This window comes from Chiroxiphia lanceolata, chromosome 5 (genome assembly GCF_009829145.1).
Source record: "Chiroxiphia lanceolata isolate bChiLan1 chromosome 5, bChiLan1.pri, whole genome shotgun sequence".
Lineage (NCBI taxonomy): Eukaryota > Metazoa > Chordata > Aves > Passeriformes > Pipridae > Chiroxiphia > Chiroxiphia lanceolata.
The window spans coordinates 60925114-60950696 of NC_045641.1; the positions used below are offsets into that span (position 1 = coordinate 60925114).

At 41.9% G+C, this 25583-nt stretch overlaps 1 protein-coding gene across 1 annotated transcript in view; it reads left to right on the plus strand.

The window, feature by feature from the left end:
- TMTC1 (transmembrane O-mannosyltransferase targeting cadherins 1) overlaps nt 1-25583 on the plus strand; it is a 145088-nt gene that overhangs the window by 46933 nt on the left and 72572 nt on the right. Inside the window, exons 6-8 of the mRNA XM_032688578.1 lie at nt 9320-9401; nt 10369-10472; nt 21903-22092. Coding sequence (XP_032544469.1) covers nt 9320-9401; nt 10369-10472; nt 21903-22092 — 376 coding nt within the window. The remainder of the gene's footprint in view (nt 1-9319; nt 9402-10368; nt 10473-21902; nt 22093-25583) is intronic.

The window sequence follows — 25583 nt, forward strand, 5'->3', positions numbered from 1 at the left end:
TAACAGACTCATGTCATTCATATTTAAAAAGAACAAGCTATTTTTGAGGATGTTAAAAATAACAGACCATTTTCTAAGGGAAAAGAGTGAGGAAGGCTGGGGTTTTTTTACTATTTATTTTGTCTTCAGAGATGGCTGTGACATATTTACAGATTGCGTTATTTAATCTGGCAGAAGCAAAGGGACATGGTAGAGCAAATGTCAAATTAAGAGTTTTCCAGAAAGGAAGTATCTTCTTTCTGAAGTATTTAGCACTAACATGCAGTTAACTGTGTTTTAAGTACGTGGAGGATGGGTTTCAATTTGAAGGAAAAGCTTGTGGCAAAGGGACCAAGCTTCAGTTTGAGGATGATGCAATTGAATGTAGGATCTCTGCCACCTGTGGCTTGTAACAGAAATTCTGGATCCAAACAAGGACCATCCCTTTCCTATCTATCGGGAATCTGGGAAGATTCTGCTATAAATGATTAGGTTATAACCTCATTTAATTTAGTGGGCATCTTCAGAAGAAACCATGTGAGCTTTTCCATCTTCCTTAACGCTTCAATAAGAAAACTGTTGCTGTTGCAGTAGCGCCTTTTTCACAGTACTTGCTCTCTCCCGCTCTCGTAAAGCCTGTGCCAACATGGTCCTTTAGTCCACTTACACCTCACTGTCTTAAGGCAGAGGCAGCCAGGGGAGGAGAAGGAAAGATGATTATCATATGCATGCATGTCCCTGCCTGAATTTTGCCTTTCACTTGTTTTTACTTATTTTCTCATTTTCACTTGTTGTTTTTTAATTGATGTCCGTAAATTGATTTTTGAACATTAGTGCTTTTGAACTCCCCAAACATACCCTGTTTGACTGTCCTGAAGGTCCACAGTCCCCCTCCCCCATCACAGCAATGTGATAACTGCTCCTCTTTTCATCCCCTTATCTCAAAGTCAAGGATTCAAATTGTGGATGCCTGACTTTTTTCCCCCCTCCTCAGTTAAGTGCAAAATACGGATTTAAATTGAATTTTATGGGTAGTTTCAGATTACAAATAAATTATGTAAGAATTAAAAAAAATTCCAAACAAATAGGTTTTGGAATAAAGCAATGCTCTTCAGGCTACATTTACAGGAGGTTTGGGTGCTTATTTTCTCCCTGCATTTCTTTGCGAATTGTGCCCATGTTTCCCTCTGAAAACAGACTTTTGCTTACCACTTCTATTTGATTTACCAGAAATGCTCACAACTAAAATGTTATGTGCCTTTCCAGGCATTGCAAAAAGGATTTTTTTCGAGCCAACCCTAAATGATGATTTATGAACTATAACTCAGTTGAGCAATATATTTAAGGAAAAAACCCAACAACCCACAACTGAGAATTTGCCCTGATTGAGAACAGGTTCGCCTGTAAAAGTTCTCTTTCTTCCTCTCCTTCCTCAAGTCAAACTCTGTACCAGTAGAATGTTTTAAATTCCTTAAAAAGTTGTTTCAGGTTTGGGATTGGGACCAGTCGACCCTTACCTGCCCCTACGCTTCTTATCAGTGCCTATCCCATTTTTAGAGTTAATGTGTGGAGGAGGAAGGAGGGTCACCAAAAATGGTGACAGTCTCACAGACAATGATTTCTGTGCCCTTTTTCTGCTATTTTTTGTTGTTTTTTTTTTTTTTTTTTTAAGTTTGCTCTGGCATCCTTGTCAAAGACAACAGCAAAAAGTTAGTCTTAATTCCCTAATTGCACATACATAATTTTAAAGCCACCCTGGTTCCTTCTGTAAATTAGCAGACTAGTGGGATCAGTGTGTATTTAGTAGCATGAAACACTTTACAGAGAACATCAAGGCAGGGCAGCACACCTCCACAACTTTTATGGCTTGTTTGTAATTTTTTACTAGGACACTTGCTTCCCAGGGACACCTCAATAATTTACAGCCATGATAATGGAGCCTTGTGCATGAGTGGAGGATAACCTCCTCCTTTCTCCACATAAAAGCTGCTGAGTATGCTAGTTTTTTTGTGATTAGAGAGTGTGTTTTAGATACCTCACAGACCTCGTGCTCCCTGCCTGTGCAAGCAGCCCCCTCACCTAGCCTGACCATGTGGAGTGAGCGTGGTCCGTGGATGTTGTGCTGTGTCTTGGGGATGGCTGTATTCGAGTGCTGCCTGATCTTTTCTGTGCAGCTGAAAAGGCAGCAGTCAGTCTGTAGGAGTCCTGGCTGTCCTCTGTGGTTTTGGGTCCGTCTGCTTGTTCTAGGCTGGTTCGTCAACACCACAGCTGCTTTCACAAGTGGAGCTGCTCTGGGGAAAGCAGGGTTTTCCTGCCTCCTGTGCTGCAGTCCAACTCCTGAGTGCTCACTGGGGACACCAGTGAATGGAGCTCCAGTGGCAGCAGATTTTTTGGATACTGCTGCTAGATCTCTGACAGCAGGAGAGGTCTGAATATCTCCATGTAACTCTATCTTTCTCCTCCTGGCTCATCTTTTTCTCTGTCCCTTTCCTCTTTGGGCCTACCTTCCTTTCTTGTCCCTTTATATCCCATCTCTTCCTTGTAACACATGCTCAGGTAGCCTTCTCTTCAGACACAAATTTTCAGCCCTCTACAGTCCAAGCAAATGGTCTCCTCCAGGCTGGATACAGGCATTGCAGGAGAGTCTCCTATCTCAATGGCTTTGCAGGAGCAACGCAAGGAGAATCTGATGCTGTTCCTTCTAGAAGGTGTTTGGTAGGGCTGGAGACCCTGGAGAATTGCTACAGATTTCTAGTGAGTGTTGCAGATGGAGTTCTTTTCCCAGTGGCTTGTCACATGCCCAGAAGCAGAGTCAGTTGTCACTGAAATCAACAACAGCAGCATCTCTGCAGTCCCTCTACTAAACCTCAAATCCCTGCTCCAAAGTAGAGAACCACTGAAGCTTTCCCAGTGAAGTGGTTGCACAATGTTGTTGATATGGGCAAATCTCTCTAATTGCTTTTTCAGGAACAGCCTAACTATTTTACCGGATACTTTCGAGGAATAATAGAGTTTCAGCTTGACACAAGCTCCTGGAATGCAAAATTTTCAGCCTGAATGAATAAAGCTTGTCAAAAGCACAAATAGCTGAAAATATGGATTTGTAGTTGAATGTGGGGAGCAGCCAAAGCTGCTATCAGTGTTGCTTATAATGCAGTTACTTGAAATACCCCTATACCAGCCCTTCACGGGGCTAGGACAGGGAATAACGAGCCTAGTGGAAGATTTCAATGCCTCAGGTGTGTGTGATGTGAGGGAAATAAAATGGCTGAAATCGATGGAAGCTTTAAATTGCAGGCACAGTGCTTTGGTTTCCTGAGATCTGGCAGAAGGTGACCATGCTTTGATGAAGTCTTATTTTCCCTGTTAGCCCTCCTCCACCTCGTCTCCTTGTCATGTCTGTGGAATGTCTGGTATGAAGAGAAACCCTTTTTCATCTTCTTGGTCACATCTTTGATCCGTTAAGTGCATTTTGCTACTTTCCTTTTTTCTCTTTCTATTCCCGATCCTTTACTGTGCCTCTCTCTCCTCCTTTCTCTGTTCCTCCCAGTTTTCTTCCTCTACTTTCATCCCACACAGAATGAGGTATGTATTACCTAAGAGAATAAGGAAAAGCCATGAGTCGGATCACCACCTCTGCTGTATATGCCAGTGCTGTTATGCCCTGCTTTTGCTTTTCCCAAAAATCCAGTAAACGGCAATAACTCCAAATATGATCACAACTGAAAATGTACACAAAGAGCACATGACATTATCAGTGCAAATCAGTTAAAATATTTGTGACTTTTCATAAAATCTCTTCATGGCTCCCAAAAGAGTCTGTAAAACTGCTTCTGTTTGTGTGTGTTTACGCATCTGGGTCCGCGTGGGTAGTGGTAGCTGGGCTTTAGAGCTCTCTTGGGAGGTAAGGAGCAAAGATGCCACACACATGCTGTGAGGAATGTCAAGACTACTCATAAAGAAGGGAGCAGGAGGGCTTTTCTTCTTCCTTGCAAAACCTGTAGTTATGACTGGTATTTTATTTCCCTGCACTGACAGGTATTTTAAGCAAGTTAAATATCCAGACGTGTCTGGAATATATTGATTTTTCTTTTTTTTACTCCGTGATGGATTTTCATTCCTATTTTCTCCCTGGGATTTCACATACACTCGCCCTTCAATGGTTGTCCTCAAGGAGAATGTGGGCTGAGCTAGGTGGAAATGATATTTCTCCAATATAAGATGCAGCTGGCTGGACAGACGATAGGGAAGTCCTCTTTAAGAAGAAAAGGTAAGGTGGTCTCTATAGACAGAGTATGGCTCCTGTAAAACTTGCTCATTCTCACCAGAAGAGTCTGTCAAACTGGTTTGGAATTAGGTGTGCATCTATCCAGACCTAAAGCTTTGACATGCACTTAAAATAGCCCCTTCTGAGTTTAAAGATGTCTTGATTAGAGATGTCTTACTGTTATCAGTAATTGAGAATAAGAGAACAGCCTTGCTTCTATACTCGTCCTTCCAATATCTTCTTTTATTATTAAGCTTTTGAAAGTGCTAGTTCAAAAATCTGGTGGTTGCTGGGAACTGGATCTATTTCCTGAGAAGAGTATGAGCAATGATCCTCTCACAGTGGTGGGACCTGACCAAAATATGCTCTTGAAATGCCAAAGCTGATTCTACTGCATACTTATCATGGTGTTTTAGGTGTTCCTAATTGAGAGCATCTATCGTAGATCTTAATTGTTTGAGAAAGCCTTCGAAGAGAACACAAAGCAAGCTCATGTTTTACACCGAAGCTGAGTCAGCTGCAGTGTGGGATGTGTTGCCCATAGTGGTCTGCAATAGCTCACACAGCCATGGCAATGAACAGCAACAGAGGTGCTGCTCCACACTGTTCTGTAAACTTTGGATGCCTCCAGTGGTACAGGCAAATTAAAAAAGCTGCCTGCTTCTTGGAGAAGTTTGTTTTGATTAACACAGAGTCCATATGGTACCAGCAAAGTTTACGTTCCTGTAAAATGCATGGTATTGAATTTTACTAGGCCACCTACCCTGCTGTCTTCAATTATAAAACCTCACAGTGCCCTGATGATGTAACTGATTTCAGGATGAGCCGTGCTTTTCAGGAAGCAGGAGCTGCCAAATATCTGTCCTGGCCTCCGCTTGAACTGCATGAGAGAAGTCCCTGCATTATTAAGCTTTTCTTGGATTTATTGTTTGTTGTGATTCTGGTTGCTTTGGGGAGTATTCCTGAAAGGCCTTTAAAAGACAGCAAGTAGGCAATTACATGCTGGTTTACTTTGTGGGAAGGCTGGCACGAAGCAGAAGTGGAACCTCTGCCCAAATGGGCTCTTTTCGTACTCATTTAATGAAGCTGGCAGTCTGGATTTCCTCCTCAAATTTTATAATTTTCTTAGGAAAATCTTGAAGAACCACACCTTGAAATGTTCACCTACTCTGGAGGTAGCATTTTGCTGTGTGGTGTTACTATCAGTACACTTTCCTTACCTGTGTCCCACACCCGCTCTCCTGTGGGAATGAAGGCATGTGTGTGTCCTGGCACTGGGAGCTACACTGGGCTGGTCGGGGTGGAGCAGGTGATAGGGAGTGGTTCCCATGAACAGGAGGATGTTTGGCAGCCTAGAGAGGTTGTCAAATGCGTGGCAATCTGACCTGTAAGTGACTTTTTACAAGGCAGCTGTTTAAAAAGGGTATAAAACAGTTTAGGTGTTATAATGGTGATTTCTTTGCTTCTCCTCGCTAAAGGCAAATTAAGAGCTTTTGCTGATCTTAAGGTTGCCTGAGCAAAGTTCAGTGTAACCTTAGATCTATTTGCAAGCTGCAATTTTACATGTAAAAAGCTACTTCATTATACACGTTGTGTGTCGCTGACATATAGCAAACTTCCTCATCCAGGTCCCATTTGCAGTTCATTTTATTTTAAGACACAAACTGAGTGTTGTTCTTTGCCTGCACCAGACACGAGATGTTGTAATAGTAACCTTCTCTGACACAAGTAGTAGTTCTGTTAAGATGCTCTGGAAAACCACGTGGTTCTCGTAAAGCTTTGAGGCATTGAGCATAACCTGTCTTTATGCCACTCCCACAGATCAATCTGATGGGTGAAGAGCAGGATTACTGAGCAATGAACCATGTTATCTTTTGGGATTTCCAAACAGACTTCAGGACAGCAGCCTTCTCAAAATGGAAAAGCTTAACTTCTTAACTGAATTATTGTGGAAAAAAACATTTCTTAACTGAAGCTGCAAAGTAGCAAAAGCATTTGGGGCAAGGATCAGAAAGCTCAGAGCTCTCTGAACTCTTCCTTCACCCATTCCCCATTACCCACTGCTTTCATTCTGATTCCTTCTTGCTTGCTCCCCATCTCCACTCTAGCACAGAGTGGTGATTTGCAGTTAGTGTCAATGCAGGTTTTTCTTTTTTCCTGGAGGTATTACTGCTCCACAGCATAAACTGAGAGGGCCCCTCAGGGTTTTCTGAAATGCTTTCAAAAGGCCTGCTCTGCAGTGGCCAGAGCTACCCTGCAATCTGATTGAACATTTCAGATAAACTTTGAGTTGCAGAAAAGGGCATGAACCTGTTGGAGCGAGTCCAGAGGAAGGCCATGAAGATGGTCAGAGGGCTGGAGTGAGCATCTCTACTGTGGAGACAGACTGAGAGAGTTTGGGTTCTTCAGGCTGTAGAACAGGGGACTCTGGGAGACCTTAGAGCACCTTGCAGTACCTAAAGGGGGTCTATGAAAAAGTTGGAGAGGGACTTTTTACAAGGGCATGTAGTGATAGGACAAAGACCTTTAGATTGAAGGAGGACAGGTTTAGATTAGATATTAGAAAGAAATTCTTTACTGTGAGAGTGGTGAGACACTGGAACAGGCTGGCCAGAGAAGTTGTGGATGCCACATCCCTGGAAATGTTCAAAGCCAGGCTGGATGTGGCTTTGAGCAACTTGATTCTGGTGGAAGGTGTCCTGTGGCAGGGAGGACAGGAACTTTAGATGATCTTTAGACAGATGATCTTTAAGCTCCCCTCAAACCCAAACCATTCTATGATTCTGTGACAGACTCATGTCTTGAAACTGTGCTGGTAGCCTGCATGGTCTTAGGCTTGCTGCAAGGAAGGTACAAGATGTGGGCAGCATTTGAAAAGAATTCAAAATCAAGACTTTTAAAGAGTAAGTATTCCTGCACCGTACTGCAAAGGATGAATGAGCAACAAGTGATGCAGTTTCTCAAGGATGAAGTTGTCAGACTCCTTGACACTGATAAAAGCGCTCCTTTGTCTGTAACTAAAGCCTTGGTGAAAGAGTCGAACTGTTCTAGTTGATCTCTTCCCAGAATAATTCCACCTAAAGCAAATATTTGTAATGAAAAATTCCTGCCTAAAGTGTTGCAGTGAGATAAAACTATGATCGAGTGGAAACAGGTTCTTGAAAAGAGTCACACAGTGTGATAAATAGAGGGCTCTCCTCTCTCCACACATATGAATGTAAACAAAGTGCAACCAAACACTTCTGTTCCTGCTGCAAATCATGAGGTGGTTGAGTTTCATAAAAGGTTCCAGTAGGGAACAAAAGACTGGGGTTTGGTCCAAATGCTACTAAAGTCAGTAGAGGCTTTCCCTTTGGTTCCAGTGGGCTTTGGAGTAGGGCCATGGTGAACACTTGAAGGCCAACCTGACCTTTCATGGGGAGAGAAAGCTGAAGGCTTAGTTTCATCTCACTTGTACTTGCTGGAGCCTGATTAAAATCAGTGGGAGCTCAAGAAACTTTGCACTTGGAGGCGTTCAGCCCTTGAAGATTAGTCTGACATTTAAGTCAGGTTTGGTGCTTAAATGTCAACATTTGACAATAAGTAGACACCAAAGACTGAAAGTCATCTGGCTTGCTTTACATTGTATGGTTTAGTTGCTTAGTTTTAAGCATGACACTTAGGGAAAGTTTTCTGAAGAGAGTTACTTTGTAGAGAGGACCCAGGTGTACTTGTTTCCTCTTTTAAAATGCTGCCTCTGTTTCTTGCTGGCTTTGCCCTGGTGCTTTTTTCTGCAGTATAATCTTTTTTCATCTCACCATGGTGACCAGGCTTGCAAACTTCCTACTATAGAAAATTTGAACAAAAAGCCAGATATTAAAGGCTCTTGGCTGCATCAGGAAATGCTTCAATCTTGTTTTTTTCAAAGACTTGAAGGGTGGAAGCAATCAGATGATAGACTGTCTTGAGGAATTTGGAGAGGAAATAAGATACGTTTTACATGCCTAGATGTTCACAGGAGAAACATATGATGATTTCATGCTTGGAAAGGTAACTTGCTTGAAGGTGTTGCAATACAAGCTGCAGTTTTTGTAAATCATTTAAATAGAGTATCCTGGTACTGATTGTATGTTCCACAGAAGAATGTGTAATGTCTTCCTTCTGAATTTATTTTGTTTACTTGATATTTATAACTTCTTAAAATAACTTGTCATTTTTTCAATAGTTTTCTAGCTCCTATATGCCTAAAATATTCCTGTTGTCTCTTCTGTATTTCTTTTTGTCATTGTTTTATTACAATAACGAAGCAGCTGTAAGGTTCAATAGAAATGGAATTATCATGGAATTAATGCCATGGGTATGGCACTGTTTGTTATATTAAGAAAGCTCCTTAGACTTTGGCAAGTGCTTCTACTCTATATTAAAATAAATGTGTAGTTTTGGCTTCAGATACAGTTTAATTTTACTCACTGAGAAACAGGAAGGGTTTTATGAACATTCCTACAACAGTAAGCCACCTGTGTGTTTGTCTCTGTGCAATTAATTATCATACCACTTTGTCAGCAGACTTATAATGAAACTTAGGCATGCAGAATACATTCCAAAAAAGTGCTTAAAATCAGTTCTCCCAGATAGTTATTTTCATCTCTAGGGACTGAGTGGAGAGCTGGGAACAAGGAGTTTTTGCATTTTAATCACGGTCTAAAATTGAATTGTTCTGTTTGGGTGACCTTTTAAAAATGTGTCTCGGTGTAGTCTCTTCTGGGAGTCTGAAGACAGCAATCTTACTGAGACACACATGGGATTTTTCTGAGGATTAAGGAGTTAATTGAATATTTGAAAAAAAACCAAACCCAACAACAAACAGACCCAAACCAGATTTTAATGGGAAAACTGCAGTGTATTATAGTGTGTATTACCTGAACTAGTCACTGTGTTTTACTTAAGTTATGTGGAAAGATCTTTGAAGAGTTGATGTCATTACTGCATCATTAGTTTAGGTTGGTTAAAATAATGTACAGTTTTTTCTCCATTTGAAAAACGAGTTATGGTTTCAAAAGCATTACAACAAATATTTGTTTCCTCATATTTCAGCTACCTGACTGCAAATAACAACCAGAATTTCTTGTATACCGCAAGGCCTTTTTTGAAGAGAGCTGCTTTGGTGATAAGCTATGTAAGTATGAATGGACTTGACCATGTATTTCTGTGTATCTGACAAGAATGAACAATGTGTAGTGGTATCCCAAAAGACTCAGAAACTCAAATGGTAGATCTTAATACAAAGTTAGTCTTGGAAATCAGCCTAGAAAATTTCAGCTGGTCAGAAACAAGAATATTACTGTGTTTTCAGTTCAAATTTTTTTTTTGATTTACAGTGGTTGCCCTTACAACCATGTAATCATCTGCAAGTATTTCCTACCCTAAATACAGGGGACTCTCTGGCACTGGACTGCCTTGTCAGTGGCATGCTGTTAATGCCAGTGCAGGGCTCAGTAAGAGTCATAAGGAAAACTTTTCCTGCAAATACCTGCTGCTTGATGTACTCCAGACAGGGCTTGACATGTTGCAGGGGAGAAGACAAGCCCCACTGTGGGGGTGTGCTGAGAGTGCAGCTCCCTGTGCTGCTCTAGGAGCTGGATCCCCTTGCTTGTCCTTTGACAAGGGTTACCAGAAAGGTGTGAGTGCCAGCTCACAGAAATCCTTCCAGGAGTTAGGAGTACACATCATGAGAAGCACCAATGGAGCTTGTCCTTACACCTGTGCCAGCATGAATGAACGATTAGAGCTTTTAAGAACATCAGCCATGATTTTCCCCTCTGTATTTAGGTAGAGGTCAACAGCAAAACTCTGCAGTCTGCGCTGCAGCAGGGTGACAGATTTGTCCTTCAAAATGCTGCCTTTGTGGTGGGTAGCCGAGATGTGCCAGTTGCTGTCAGTAAAGCAGACGTGGAAGAGGGATACACAACATCACAGTGTGCTGTCTCTGCTGAGGGTTCGCAGGTTTGTCGCCCTGCATAGGGGGGCAGACTTGAATTTTGCTCAAACTGCTGAGCTACCTCGCTTTGCAGAGCAAAAATATTTGCTGGAGGCCTTATTTCTTCTTAGCAGTGCATTGCTAACAGAGATGTTCTTCTTTGAAGGTGATTCTCCTGTTGTATTTCCGCCTCTGGATAATGGGAGGATCCATGCCGATGTTTTCAGAGCAGGACAATCCAGCTTCATTCTCACCGCATTTCCTGACAAGGTACAATGCCAGTGATCAAACAGAAGTTTTCAAAAATTAGTCTTGATGTTATTTTTTTCCTGCACTAAAATGGTTTACAAATGGCAATTGAGAAGACTTGTTCTGTTGTCTTAATTACTTCTTAATTGCTCTGTCTAGAATAGAAAGCAACCAAAGCATGCTCCTGGTCCTATAGAGTTATATTAGAGATGCTTTCTTACTGAAATATGTGCACTTATTTTTATGCAAAGCTCAAAAAATATAGTTTAATTGCCTGAGCACAGGACTGGAAAGCCCAGTGGCTGAAGTCTAATCCTAAACCTTAGAACTGGATGCTCCTGAGATACGGGATGCATTCAGAGTTTTGCTTCAGCTGAAGTTCATGTAAAAAAGGGATGACCATGGCTGTTGGTGGAATATCAGTGACTGAACAGTGAAGGTGGAAGGGCCGTGTGCGTAAATGTTTGCTCTGGTTGGCTACTGGATCCTTCTGAGGAATTTCCTGAAGTCTCAAATGAAAATGGGAGCAGTCCTCCTCTGTGCCACTTTCTGGCCTTGCTGGCTCCTCATTCCAACAGTGGAATAGCAGCCGAGACACAGATTAAGATCAATCCTTATTCAACATCTGCTGCAGAATCAGGCTGGATCTCATTTGGGGATCTTTATGATAATGTGGCAACAGCTCCTTTTACCATCAGGGCTAAAAGTGCTTCCAGGAAGCACTTTGTCTGATTTGGAAAGCTCTGATGCGTTTGTAGTGTTTCTGGTGGAGTCATTAATATCAGACTCAGTGCAGCACAGTGTGAAGGATTTGCTGCTGTCCCTTTTTCATATGCTTGTGCTGAGATGGGGATCATCAAGTCATAAATGGTCCTGGCTTGATTTCAGTTACCTATTCTGTGCTGCATGTGTCTTTTGCATGTTTGTCTCTTTACATCTTGTAGTGACAGGGGAAGGTTTTTTAAACCCCAAAGCTAAGTCATTCTTGAGGGATGAAAAAGTGACTATTTTTACCACTGGCACTGTGAATTTTATTAATAGCCTTGGGAAAAACAAGTCAGAGTGCTACTGGCTGAGGTCCTCCCTTGGCATCAGCAGCAACCCTGGCTTCATCTACAGTCCAGCAACACCTACCTGCTCCAAACCTAATTAAGGAAATCCATGCCAGTAAAAAACAGTATTACTATTCTGAAGGGATTCTAAAACCCTATAGATATCCCACTTCTTCCACTTCTGCTGAGCTTGGTCTTAATCCTCATTTTAGCCAATTTACCCAGAAGCCTGTATCTTCCATTCAGGAAACCCATCCTTCCAGCAGGCCTCAATGTCAGTCCTGCAGGTAGACAGAGATGCAGTGACTGTCTCTGAACTGACAGCCCATGATGCTCCCACTGACCACGGCCCTTATCTTGGCAGCAAACCTTTTTCTTCCTCACCTCCTCTTTCAGACTCGAACTGTAACTCTCACATGAGACTTTATCTTCCCATGGTCAGAGCTGAGCTATTGCTGCAGAACTGACATTGTGCCAGTCATCCTAAGTGCAGGACTGGGATGTCAGATGGAGCTAGCAAGGTTGAAGTGGCTTAGGTGGGGTGTTGAGGAAGGTGATTCTACCCCTCTGCTCTGTTCTTGTGAGACCCCTCCTGGCATGCTGTGTCCAGTTCTGGGACACTTATCACAGGAAAGGCATGGACCTGTTGGAGTGAGTCCAGAGGAGGGCCATGAAAATGATTAATGGGATGGAACACCTCTGCTATCAGGAAAGGCTGGGAGAGTTGGGGTTGTTCAGTCTGGAGAAGAGAAGGATCTGGGGGAATCTTTGAGCATCTTCCAGTACCTAAAGGGGGCTTAAAAGAAAGAAAGAGACAAACTTTTTAGCAGGGCCTGTTGCAATAGGACAAGGGGTAATGGTTTTAAGCTGAAGGAGGATCGATTTAGAGTAGCTTTAAGGAAGAAATTCTTTATGATGAGTGTGGTGAGACTCTGGAACAGGTTGCACAGAGAGGTGGTAGGTGCCGCATCTCTAGATACACACAAGGTCAGGTTGGATGGGGCTTTAAGCAACCTAATCTAGTTGGAGATTTCCCTGCTTCTTGCAGAGGAGTTGGACTGGATGGCCTTTAAAGGTGCTTTCCATCCCAAACTATTTGATGGTTCCATGATCTGTGTGTCTGGCCAGCAGGATGGTGAGTCTGAGATGCAGGGTTGGTGTCCAGCTTAGGTGCAAGGAAGAGGGTGGCTGAAGAGATAATACTGTTTTTAAAACCTGGCATTTCCACAGGGTGGAATAAGAAGTGATGTTACCTGAGTAAACTGCTTGAGGGTGGTTTGGAAGTGATATAACTTATTGGCCCTGGTATTAGGAGTGACATTAGGTTATGGTCTAGGACATCAGGGCTCAAGGATGTTCAACATCCAAGTAGGTGCTGGTGTGTGTGATTGCTACTCAGCTGGTGGATCCCAGAGAGTTTGTGCTTATGGTTCAACCTCAGAGAAGCTCCTAAACAGTGTTTACTTCAACTGTGGACATCTACAGTAGCAGCAGCATATGAGGAGCCATTGTGGGAAGCTTTTAACGAGGTTTTGAAGGCAGTAATTGGGATACAGCACTGAATTTAAAGCCAGGATGTTATTTGCAATTTGGGTTGAGTTTGGAAGAAGAGTGGAAGAGCTAAGTTTGGTGCCAAGATCAGAAGGGAGAAGCCCCATGAAACTAAAAGAAAGATCAAGTTTGGGTGGTGATGTCGAGGTGATTACTAACACCGTAATTGTAGTTGAAGCAAGGGTTAGTGCTCAGGCAGCGGGCAAGTTGTTTTGTAACTCTGAAGATCATGCAGGTCACAAATGGGAGTTTCTGTTTTCAAGGAGTTGTCTTTGTTTGCACTGAGCTGGAAATGTGGTTTTTGTGCATGTCTCGTCAGGGTAAATGTTATGGTTTCCAAAAGAGTTGAAAATTATTGTAAGACTTGGCCAGTTCTGTCAGACTAGGAGGAAGGCTGATAACAGTGGAATAAAAAAGGAAAACAGTAGTTTGGAAATGTGTTGCAGTCTTTGTGAAATGCATAAAGTTAGATCTGGAGTTAGGGGTTTGGCTGACATAGGATGAACCCAAAGGAGTATTGTTAACTCTTGCAAGGCTAATGTGTCAGCTGGTGAGGCGTCCCAAGGCTGGCAAGGGTTACTGGGACCAACATTAGGGGTAGGTGTAAGTTTTGGGTTTGAAAACATAGTGAGCCATGAGGTCAGAGGGGAGCATAGAGAACTTAGGGTGTATCAAATGAATCTAAGAGGAGACAGGTTCAAAGCAAGCCAAGGAGGTAGCTTGCAACAGGTAGTTGAGTTGGGTAGCTTCTTCCTGCAGAACACTGGGAATGTGCTGAAAGTTTATGCAGGCTCAAAGAGATTTGCCAAGTTGAAAAAAGAAATCCATGCTACTAAATGTGCAGAAACCACACCAAGCTGGGAAACATCATGCTAGCTAGAGATCGAGGAAAAAAATTGTCATCTTCCTACATACTTTGCTTGGCATTAACTTTTAGTCACTGCTGGAAAGAGGATCCTGGTCTGGATAGACCTTTGATGTGGCTTAGTTTGGCCTTAGAACATGCCTATATGTTCTGTGTAACCTGTCTCCAGTCTTGGACAACACAAATGTATAAATCGAAGTAGACATAATGATTTATTTAACAATTGAAAGGCTAAGTATGCTGAAATAGTGACAGTTTTTCAGTCTTTAAAAACAGTCATTTGTCCATCATGTTTGCTAAATTACTGTCCTTAAAATTACAAGTGATATTCCCAAAACTTGGTGACATAAATGAAAGCCACATTTCCATGGCTTTCAGTGTGTTGCTTGGCAAAGGGGATCTGAGAAGATGAGATGTGTCCACCATTCCCTTTCTCAGCAGAGGCAGAAATGAAGGTGTTGGGAATCCTGCTATTCGTAAGCCCTGCCATTAAAGCCTGTCCACACAGGCTGTTGTACACTGCAGGAAGGATGTACCTTCTCCACTAGCCTACCTTAAAGAACACAGACTTTAATCTCAAAATCTGCTATGGGTAGGCTATATTTGAAATAGGAAAACCAATCCCAAACCTCTGTTCAAACATTCTTACTTGTATTAGACAGAATCTGAGGAAGAATGTAATTAGAAAGGTTTGGAGAATTACCCAGCTTTGGGTAAACAGTGTACTGAAGTGCAGCTCAAGAGTTAGGAGGGTGTTGAGCAATGGGCTGACATGCTTCAAACGTTTTGCACAATGTTTCTTTCTTCTGCCATTCTGAAGGGGAAAGAAGTAGGAGGCCTCTGGATAAACAGATTGTATTACTAACACTGTAGTGTGACAAAGGAAAAGTCCGTTGTGCAGCATGTCTTAAGGTGTGTGAAACAGATTAAATCTTTCAACTAAAGTTGAAACTAAAAGTATGTTTTTCAAACTAAAAGTATGTTTTTTAAAAAAAACCTATGTCTTTGCGAGTCAAGTTATATTAATCTTTGCTGGCATTTGCCTTGTGACCTCCGTAGGCTGATCACTGAGCATGAAGCAGGTTTTTTGTGATGTTTCCTTAAATAGTTAATGCATTTCTACTAGGACTGCCTTGAGATAGAATTGTCCTATGGTTGAACTGCTCTCTCTGTAAGCTGGCTTTCTGTATTTCTTTGCTGTTTCAATCAGGTAAATGAGAATTCAGTGCCGCAGAAAGCTGAAGAAGTGCTTATACATAAAAACTGGCACATAATCCTTTTCACAGAGATTTGTGACTGTTTTCTGAGCGATGCATTTAATCATCCCAGTTGTAACTTCAAAGGGAATGAACTACCAAGAGGCAGACCGTGGACCTGTGCTGGAAAAATTGGTCCCTGTGCCAGCCAGCTCTGCCAAGGTAACAGAAGTCAAGCATAGCAACTACTCTGGTATGGGGTTGTCACTGATCTTAGGCTAGGAGCTGGCATTAAAATAGACCCCTGTGACATATCAGCTCTTAATCAGCCAGGCTTGCACATACTACCTGAGTGGTGGTCAAGTTCTGCCTGTTATACCAGTGCTTTCTATCGTGTGCCCAAATGTGCTTAACTTCAGATTACATGTAAATCTCTGCAGGCACCCAGTACTCACTTCTAAACAAAAGGGAGAACAACAATATTGATAAGAATTGCTCTCGTGCCTTCCCAGGGGCCAGACAGGCCATACATTAAGTGCAAATATTTCAAGGGGGCTGGGGATAGGGAAGAACCTGTCTGGAAGATGATGTTCCAAAGCAAAGGCGACCCTACAGAGAAAATGGCTTTCCCAGAGCCACGTGAAAGATTTCAGCATCTCTCTCAGTTAAGTTTTCTTGGCTTGATGAATAGACCCTGATAGGTAGTGCTGCTCTGGAAATCAGTTTGATGGGAATTTTAATGGGTCATAGTGTTTGCTGGAAGTGCTGGTTACACAAAAAGCCTTTCCTGCCTAAAAGCCAGCATATGGAGTAGAGGGGGTGCAGCCAAAACAGAGGCCATTGACTCCTATAGGCCATGCATTTTGCTTTCCAAAATGCTTCCATACAGAAGGGGAAGTCTCTGAGGCAGTCTTTGAGGCAAAGCAGTGTGCCCAGGACATCCCTTTGGTTCCCATCAGTATGGGGTAGGTAACGCCCTGGAATACAATGGCCAATTTCCAGGAAGATTATCACAGTGGGTTTATGAGGTCTGGCTTTTAATTTCCTGAGGATCAGCCACGAGTATTTCAGTGCCTGTCTAGAGGACCCTCCATCTGCTGCTGCCTCTTCAGAAGCAGTTGCCCACCGGTGGCTGGGGGATTTGGGCTGTGTGACTTCTGAAGCCTGCTGCTGTCCGTGATGAGCAGAGGATCAGGTCTGATGGCAAGACATGCCCTCACCCACAGCACATGGGGGTTTGCAGAGGGAAAACAATATGAGATCAGTCCCAGGTTTTCCAGCATTGAGACCCTGACAGCAGGCTCGGGTTTCACTGGAAACTCACAGGCTCTTTGAAAGTCTTTACTCTTCAAGAATTCGATATTTTTCAGATTGTTAGACCCAGAGTTGAAACAACTGATAGAGAACCATTCACCAGATTAAAGCTCTTCAGGCTGTGTAGCTACAGAAGACAACATAGTCTGCTTTTCTTCCTGTGTCCCTGGTTCCCCCAAACCCCCCATGCAGAAGAGTTACCTTGCTATTTATCAAGCTGCAGCTGTCTGTTTATCCCTATGTTTGTCTTTCCTATTCCTATCCCCTACTGACTGGCAGCTCTTTTTCCCCTAAATGCAAAAGGTTTGATGAAAGGGAATACACAGGTACTTCCTTCAGTTACAAGTATTTTCTGTGTAGCTTATACTCACATTTGGATGTTAAATGGAAGTAGTCTGTTGCTTGTTTGTATAGTCTTACTCCACCATCACCAAGTGAGCTGGATAGACAGAGTGGGAATTTTTTTCTTCTAAGGCTCCGAAAAGAAAATGTTTAGGCTGACAATATACAGAGCAGGAAAATAAACTCATATGGGAAGGCATGACTGGACTGACAGTTCCCCAGGGGAAGTGCAAATATATACAATTTTAAGATGATATCCCTAAATGCCACCACCTGGTTATAATTGCAGCCACATGTGCCCTAGGAGGACATTATTGTGAAGTGACTCGTTAAACACACTTGGGTTTAGGGTTTTGTAGAGGATGAAGAGAGCTTTGAGTTGCAATCAGTTCAGCTGTCAATACAAGAGAGAAGCTTTCCCTAATAAGAAAGCTCTTCTTACCCTTAATAGTGAACCGAAACCTCCCAGAGCGCCTGGCAACGTGGAGGTCTTCTCAGAAGAGCATAACCAAGGTCTGTGACTTCTGAAAGGGCAACAGCTATCTTCCTGCTGCTGTTTCAGTTCCCCATTTGCTTTGTACATCCCCTTCTTTTTCCAAATACTAGTTAAGTGCACTGTTACCACCTGTCTTCTAGATAGGCCCATTTTTTTTCACAACCAGGAGAATGCTTTGCCTTTACCTTGATAAAACTCCCAGTGCTGGAAAATATTCCACTTGCAAATGGATGCTTCCCACTGGGTCTTTGGGATTAGGGCTTTCTGTCAGGAATAGGACAGTTGTCCCAGAACTGGGTAGGCAGTAGGTTACACTATTGTATGCACCTAGGAAAAAATAGGATCACTGCCCCCCACTTTTCCATGCAGCTTCGGTGGGACATGATTGGACCTTTGTGATCACTTATGTAGCACAGTTTTGAGAAGAAATCTGTAATCTTAGTCCCTGGAAGCTGGGGGAAAAAGCTTTAAATGCTCCAAAATCAGAAAACAAATGAAATACCTCATAAATTTCTGTAAATCTTGTGGTTTTTTCCCTAGTCTCACAATCCTTGTGGTCTAATTGCCTGGGTTTGGCAGTGCTGAGACGAGAGCTTTTCCAAGCTCAGCAAAGGGTCTGTTAGACAATTCCTCAAGTATTGTCATATTGTTTATGGCTTTAAGTAGTATCTTTTACTTTCATTTTTGCAGCAGAAACAATAAGTTCAGATAGTTCTGCAACAGGTTCTGGGTATGAGTCATCAAAGCTCGCAACAGTACATTTAAACTAAAAAATTTAAAACTAAACAAACCAGATTGCCATGACAACTCTGGCTACCTACAGGAGGAGCTGTGTTTTTCTGAGCATGCCAGAGATAGTGAGAAGTGTAAAGGAGCACTTGATACCCGCTCTAACTTGGATTTCCATGTTCAATTTGCAAATAAAAAATTTGCCGCAATGCAAATGCTTTTACCCAGCCTGGGGGAAAACTGTTTGCCTGCTGAGAGGCAAATTCTTCCTGTCACCTCACTAATAATACTCTGTTTTGCATGGGATTAGCTGAGAGAGCAGGAGATGTTATAGGCAGGGATTTTTTTCCCTTAGAATTCCAGCAGACACTAGCAGCAATATAGAGAAGATCGTTAATTTAAAATGTAATTCACTCAGTCAACTAATTAAAAGAAAACACTTTTGTTGCCATTTGCAGGTAGGCTGCTGAAATGTAATTAGTTCCTGGAATGATTTCATGAATCTTCAAGACTTTTAAAAATTTGCAAATTATTTCCTAGAGACATCAGCTTTGGTGAGAGGTTTCTTCCAAAGTTTCTCCTGTGTTTATCTTTCTCTTGTGTTTATCTTTCTCCCGTGTTTATCTTTCTCCCAAGTTTATCTTTCTCCCAAGTTAGCCTTGTGACATGAGAACCGCATAGATGTAAAGGAATATCATGTGCTTTTGAGAGCCATAAATAAAAAGCAGCACTGAATTGTCAGTAACTATTATTAGCATCATGTTATTTTTCTGTTCTAGTGCATAGAATAGCAATAGTTTGTAGTGCTTTATTTTATGCAGACATCCATCATGTTCAAGGACAGGTTACCAATGCTGAAAGCATAGCCAAACTTTTGCTGGAATCAGAGCTCGCTCAAGGCTTTCTTGCAGCTTACAAATGCCTTCTAAAATCAGGCAGTGCCCTCATGGATCTTGCTACCATGCCTGCTAACAGCATGTGCATGTTCAATGAGGGTGCTCAGGCTTGGAAACGAGATGTGGCCAAGGGTTCTCCACAAGGGTGTCTGGAGAGGTGAACCACTTGACTGTACTTAGATGGTAATGACTGTCACAGGCTTTAAAATACTCCACTGCTGCTGGAAGAGCATATTAAAAGACTTCTTATTGCCATAGTGGAACAGAGCAATTGTCCATCTCCTTTGGGACCCACCTCTGGCAGCAAGTTGTGCACATGGTTCCCAAGGAAGACTGAAACCTCACAAGCATTTGAAAATAGACATTTGTTTACAAACCTCTCCTGATCAGTGTGGGTCCTGGAGAGGGACTTCTCATCTTCAACAGCAGCTTGGCCTAACCTTCCAGCAGAAATGCATTAATGCACACTGCTCTGGCTACCCTGAGTTCCTCTTAGATTGTTAAACTGACTCAATTTGTTATGGTGGCAAACTGTATTTATTTATTCTGTGCTGTGTAAGGATTTATCAGCTCCTGCCTTATCAGTGAAGATGCAGAAAAGCAACTAGTCTGTCTTTAACTGCAATGCTGCAGTTTGCAAAGATCCCAAATGTCGTCTCGTTCCTTCCTACCCAGCAGCCCAGTCTGAGTAAGTAGGGGAGGGTTTCTGGTGTGTGCTGTGGTTTACGTACAGTCTTCCATCAATATTGTGAAGCTTACTGAGAATATTAATATGCCACAGCTTGAAAGGACACTCTCTGCAAAAACTGGGCTCTCCTAAAGCATCAAGTGCAAAACTAACTCAACGCTTCTGAAAATCCTGTTCAATATATGCACTTATAGTAAGGGTATCGTATGTCATGACATTATTCAGATTGACCTAAATAGACGTGCTTTTTCTTTTAAAAGTAAAGCTAGAAATGGATCTCAGTTTGGCTTTTAAGCTGTAAATAAGTGCTGGCAGCCTTTTCTGAACTGATGTTGTGTTGAGGCTGATAGAGAAGTCTGTCTGTGGCTGAGCAGAGGTGGGTCAGGCCACACATAACATAACAAGTGAATGCCTTGGCCTGATTAAACCCAACCAGATTTTGTGTTGCTGTGTTCCTCTGTAATGTGGTCCAGAAAAGATTGGATTGGTGACTAGAAAACACATTTATTTCTTTAGAAAGAGTGAACAATCAAAATTGCAAGACGAGTTTGAGTAAAATTAGATCATGTTTTTGGGGGATGCTTTCTTAAATAGAAACTGGCTTTCTAATTGCTTCCTCTGTTAAGAGAGAAAATGGATTTTGTTCTCACTTTTACCCTTGTTTAGTACCTCAGGATGGGGAAGGTGAGGAAAATGGAGGGGTGGAAGAGAAGTGTACAACATGGCTGAAAACCTTAAAAATGTGGGAATATTCTACTTTCCACCAGAATTGGGAGCTTAGAAAGATTTGCAGGAAAATAAGAATGTGCCTCTTTGACTGTTTGCAATGAAACATTATTCCAGCTCTGTAAGCCTCCCTGCTTTTGGGTCACTCTGCTGCTGGAGTCGTTTGTTTTTCGGATGAGAAGAGAAACTGATATCCCAGCAGTTTGTAGTTATTTAAAAACGTTTTCACAGAAATTTAGGGCCCAACACCCACCTGGGAACTTCCATCCTGCCTGCCTGGAGTCACATTTAGCTTGTGTATTACTACTCTGCCACAAATATAATATAATGTTATAAGTGCTATTGTAAGGGGCTACATTTTGACCCCAAAAAGGCATGTTTGTAAACGGCAAATGAAACAATCCTCTGTCTACATGGCTTGACATCTCTGCCATCCTTTGTTATCATTTTAATAAAGCTGCTGAGGTACCATGGCAACTGGGTGTGATAACAACTGCCAAAGCAGGCTCAGATGGAAGGAATCCTATGCAGGATAGAATATATTTTTATTTTATTTTTTTTTTTTAGTATTTGCCATTTTTGGTGCTGTGCACAATGTGGGTTTTTCTGTTTGTGAGCCAAGGAAGAGTTTGTCTGTTCAAAGGTTGTTGCAATTTTGCTTGGTTGACTTCGTGATTGCTGGAATAATCTCCAATCTCTTGCACTCAAAAGTATTTCAACTTCAGATGCACTTTTTGGCAAGTAGATGCCAAGCAGCAAAAGCCAGGAGGGGGGGGAGGGATGTGGGTTTGATTTTTATTTTTTTCTTGTTTTCTTTAGCCCAGTCACACACATGCTGTTCTTGTTCAGTCTGTTGAAAGCCCTGCATACTTCCCAGAGGGCAGCATGCTCCCCATTTCCATTCCCCATGAATTTCCTCTCTATTGAGACTAACAATTATTGGAGATTGCAACAATTTGAAAGGTTCCCTACTTCTTCATATTTCTCTAGCACATCTCGTGCAATCTGTCCCCAGCCCTAATAAGCTGTGGTGGGATCAGCCAAAAATTACCTCTGCCTCCTTTCTTCTGTATTTTCTCTCTGTGCCTTGGTTTGCAAAGAGAAAAGAGAGGAGTCTTTCTTTAGTTGCTCAATGTTGTGCATATAGAAGAAATCCTAAATTTTAAATGAAACCTAGCTAGAAGGATCTTTTGTATTGCAGCAGTGATGTAATGAACAGTGTAAAAATTCAACACATGTGTGTACCTGCTTAGTTACTATTCATTTATTCTTGAAGCTGGCAGAAAGTCACTTCAAAAGTCCAACATTCAAATGGGAGATGAAGGTCTGTTAGTTTTCCAAAGGCTGGTGCATAGAAACTGTGTAAATATTGCTGATCTTATGTTATTTCTTTAAACAGTCCGTTAAAGTGCCTCTTGCCTATGTTGGCATCTCCTTGTTGACAGAGAGGTGTGGTGTCGCCTGTGTGTGCTGAGTGTTGCTGGCTGGTTGTTTTGGTTTTTTCTCCTCCCACGTAGTATGTGGCAATTGCCAAAGGAAAACGTTTCCTGTGTTGGCAGTCATTCCATGTATTACATTACCTGTTTTCATTTGCAGGTTTTTAACTTATTCCTACCTTCTGGCCTTCAATGCGTGGCTCCTGCTGGCCCCGATCACCCTGTGCTATGACTGGCAGGTCGGCAGCATCCCTCTGGTCGAGTCCATCTGGGATGCAAGGAACTTAGCCACAGTGTTCCTGGTGCTGGTGATGGCATTACTCAGCCTACACTGCATTGCTGCATTCAAGGTAACACCAAAACACACGCAGTACAGCATTTAAAAAAATAACGATCTTTTGTTTCCTAATCTTATGGGTTTTGTACTGCAGGTCAGCAACACAGCGTATCAGATCAGAGGTCTCCATGTCTCCTTTAGACACATCACCCCCAAAGGCCTCCAGGCTTCCTGATGTAACATTCACCTGGACATGTGTCTTTTTTGCTTCAGAGATGATTTTAGGTGCTTGTGATTCCAGGTCTTCCATGCTTGTTGATGATTCCCATTTTCTCTTGCGGTCTTCGATGCACTCTCCCATGACTGCATAATATGTAAAGAGAAGAGCAACGAGGCTGGTGAAGGAACTCGAGCATAAGTCCTATGAGGAGAGGCTGAGGGAGCTGGGGTTGTTCAGCCTGGAGAAGAGGAGGCTCAGGGGAGACCTCATCACTCTCTGCAACTCCCTGAAAGGAGGTTGTAGCCAGGTGGGGGTTGGTCTCTTCTCCCAGGCAACCATCAGCAAGACAAGAGGGCTCGGTCTTAAGTTGTGCCAGGGAAGGTTTAGGTTAGATAATAGGAAGAAATTCTTTACAGAGAGGGTAATCAGGCATTGGAATGGGTTGCCCAGGGAAGTGGTGGATTCTCCATCCCTGGAGGTTTTTAAGATAAGACTGGATGTGGCACAAAGTGCCATGGTCTAGTAACCACAGTGGTGTTGGATCAAGGATTGGACTTGATGATCTCGAAGGTCTCTTCCAACCCAACTGATTCTGTGATTCTATTCTATGATCTTCAGATGAAATGGTTGGTTAAGCACAAGTTTTCCTCTGGAATGCATTGGATTGAGGTGAAAGAAACATACCATTAATAACTGATGCAGGCAAGCTTAACAGATGAAAATATCTTTCTAGTTGAATGTCTCGGTCTCTAATTGGTCTGATTTGAGGGCAAAACTTGGCCCGGAGTCCCACATTCGATTACTGTTAATGATCCAAACCCCACTGAAGTTGTTAAGCATCTCTGCCTCTCCCATAGTCATTAGGCTTTTTGTCACTTACTTCAAACAGGACTGGGAACTGTCATCTACAGAGCCATTTGAAAATAAAATCAATTCTTGTATTCGCACTTCTGCTATGCTTCCAAAACCTAAACGCTGAGTACATCTTGATGAGAAGATTTTTTTTGTCAGCAGAGTAATGGAATGTGGGAAATCTGAAATGATCTGGAAATTGTTCTTTAGCGTAAATAAATAGTTGGTAAGCCATACTTTATAATTCAGCATCTCAGAGGCACCATTAATTGTATTGCAGACATGGAAGTGAGATTGTACTAGCCTTGTCAGAGATCAGATATGCACTTATATGGAAAGGAGTTTTTTTGTGGATCATAGGAACTTACAAGCTGTTCCTCCTTCAGCTCTGTTGTGGAAACTTCTTTAAGAAAGGTGTTGGTAGTCATTTTGGAAATAGTACAAAAGTTTCTCTCTTTTAAATATATGTATCACTGAAAAGCATAGTAGAAGAGTGACAGGTTTTTAATACCTATGTTATGCTGAAATGTGCAGGTCATGTACATGCTTCCGTCTACCCTGGCAGTCTTCCTTGTGCTCCTGATAAGAGAAAGAAAATGAACCAAACAGTTTGAGGCTGCAGAGTCATTAACTTAGATAATACATTGGCAGATGCTGTGTAGGAAATATGGGAAAATACCCTATTAGGTATTCACTAGTTCTACCTACAGGTTGTACATCATCTCGTATTCCTCCTGCTTTCATTATTCACTGCTAGCGATATTCAGAACTGTTTGCATTATACCTAATCCTATTCCCAGGAAAGTTAATGATAAAATTCTCATTAGCCCAGTACTGAAGACTTCTGAAAAATCTTATTCCATGTTCTTTGAAGTTTCATTTCATTTTTATTTCTTCTCCTGTTGTCAGAATTTGAACTGTGTGTAAGAATAATTTTGTTGGTTCGCTTGGAAAAAATATTTCAGAATTATCTGAAGACATTTTGTGTTACGTTATTTTGGGTAAAATAATAATCCAGAAGGATTCCTTTGGGTAAATGAGTCATTTGTCTTCTGTCAAACTGCAAAACAAAATACTTCAAAACATTTTGTGTATTAAATGTCCAGATTTTATAATATTTTTATTACTTATTTTTTAAATCAAAACAAATCAGTCTGGATTTAGGAATACCACTGTTTGATTTGAAACTACAACTTGTAATTTTTTGTGAGAAGTTCAGTTTTGCTCTTGACCACTGTTAATGTTATTAAACAATATGAATTTCACTCTTTGGGCATTTACTTACTGGATGCTTTGAAATTCATCTTACGAATTTCTTTGTGTTTATTCTTGAAAACCCCAAACACTGAATCAATTGGATCTGAAGCAATCTGCTTTTGTATCTAGTTCAATAAAACTAGAACCATCTTGACAGTCTCCGGTTGCAGCCTCCAACAAACCCACTGTGAACATGGAACTGATAATGATTCCTGGGGATCACCTTGGATGGACTTGCTTCCCTCAGCCCTAGGTATAGAATCATAAAATCACAGAATGGTTTGGTTGAGAGGGACCTTAAAGATCATCTAGTTCCAACCCTCCTGCCAGGGGCAGGGACACCTTCCACTAGACCAGGTTGCTCAGAGTTCCATCCAGCCTGGCCTTGAACATTTCAGGGATGGAGCAAATATATGCATATAACTAGAGGTATAATTGGAGAGAGCTGAAATATTTTGCTTTTCAGGAAATTCTAAATTTCTGATTTCTGAAGCTTTTTTCTGTTTTATTTTTAACAACTCACATGGTCACCCAGTTGTGATACTGCCTTTAAGTTGTATGAAAATTGTATGAAGATTGTGTTGTGCTGAGTAGTGTGCATAATTGAGGAAAGCAAGCAGCAGGAAGTGCCCTTTTTCCTGGAAATAAATTATCCTGTTTGTCTTCAAACACTCCCTTTTACAATGGAGAGAGGGAAGTTCAGGACACATGAACTGCAGGCAAAACTGATTATACTAGGCTCTTAAGAAAGCACCTTTCCAGGTGCAACAGCAGTGGCCTTTTATATGACATTGCTTTCCTCGAGAAGGACCATCCTTCAGTTAAGCCCCAGACAGACTATTTCTCTATATTTTACAGCTTGTAGGCAGCACGAGACATATCTGTTGGTTTTTCCCACTTCATAAAGTGTAAGATGTTCTGCTTTCTTTTAAAGCAAACACACAGAACTTTCTCAGAAGCCATTTTTCTCTCCTTTTTCATTGCAAACTCCATCCTGGAAGAGATAGCTTGGAATTTTTCAAGGAATTATTTTCGAGTGAACAGATATGCAGTTTGTGTGCCTTTTGTCTGAGAGTGTAGGTGTGCAGGGGTAAGAGGGGACAAAACCTCATATTCATTCTCATTGGCACTGTCACTTTCCTTTCTGTGGCATGGAGAATGGAAATGCTAGAAATTGTTTTGGCAGCAGTGAGGACATTTGTCCAGTGAACTCTGAACTGATTGTCTGTGGCAAG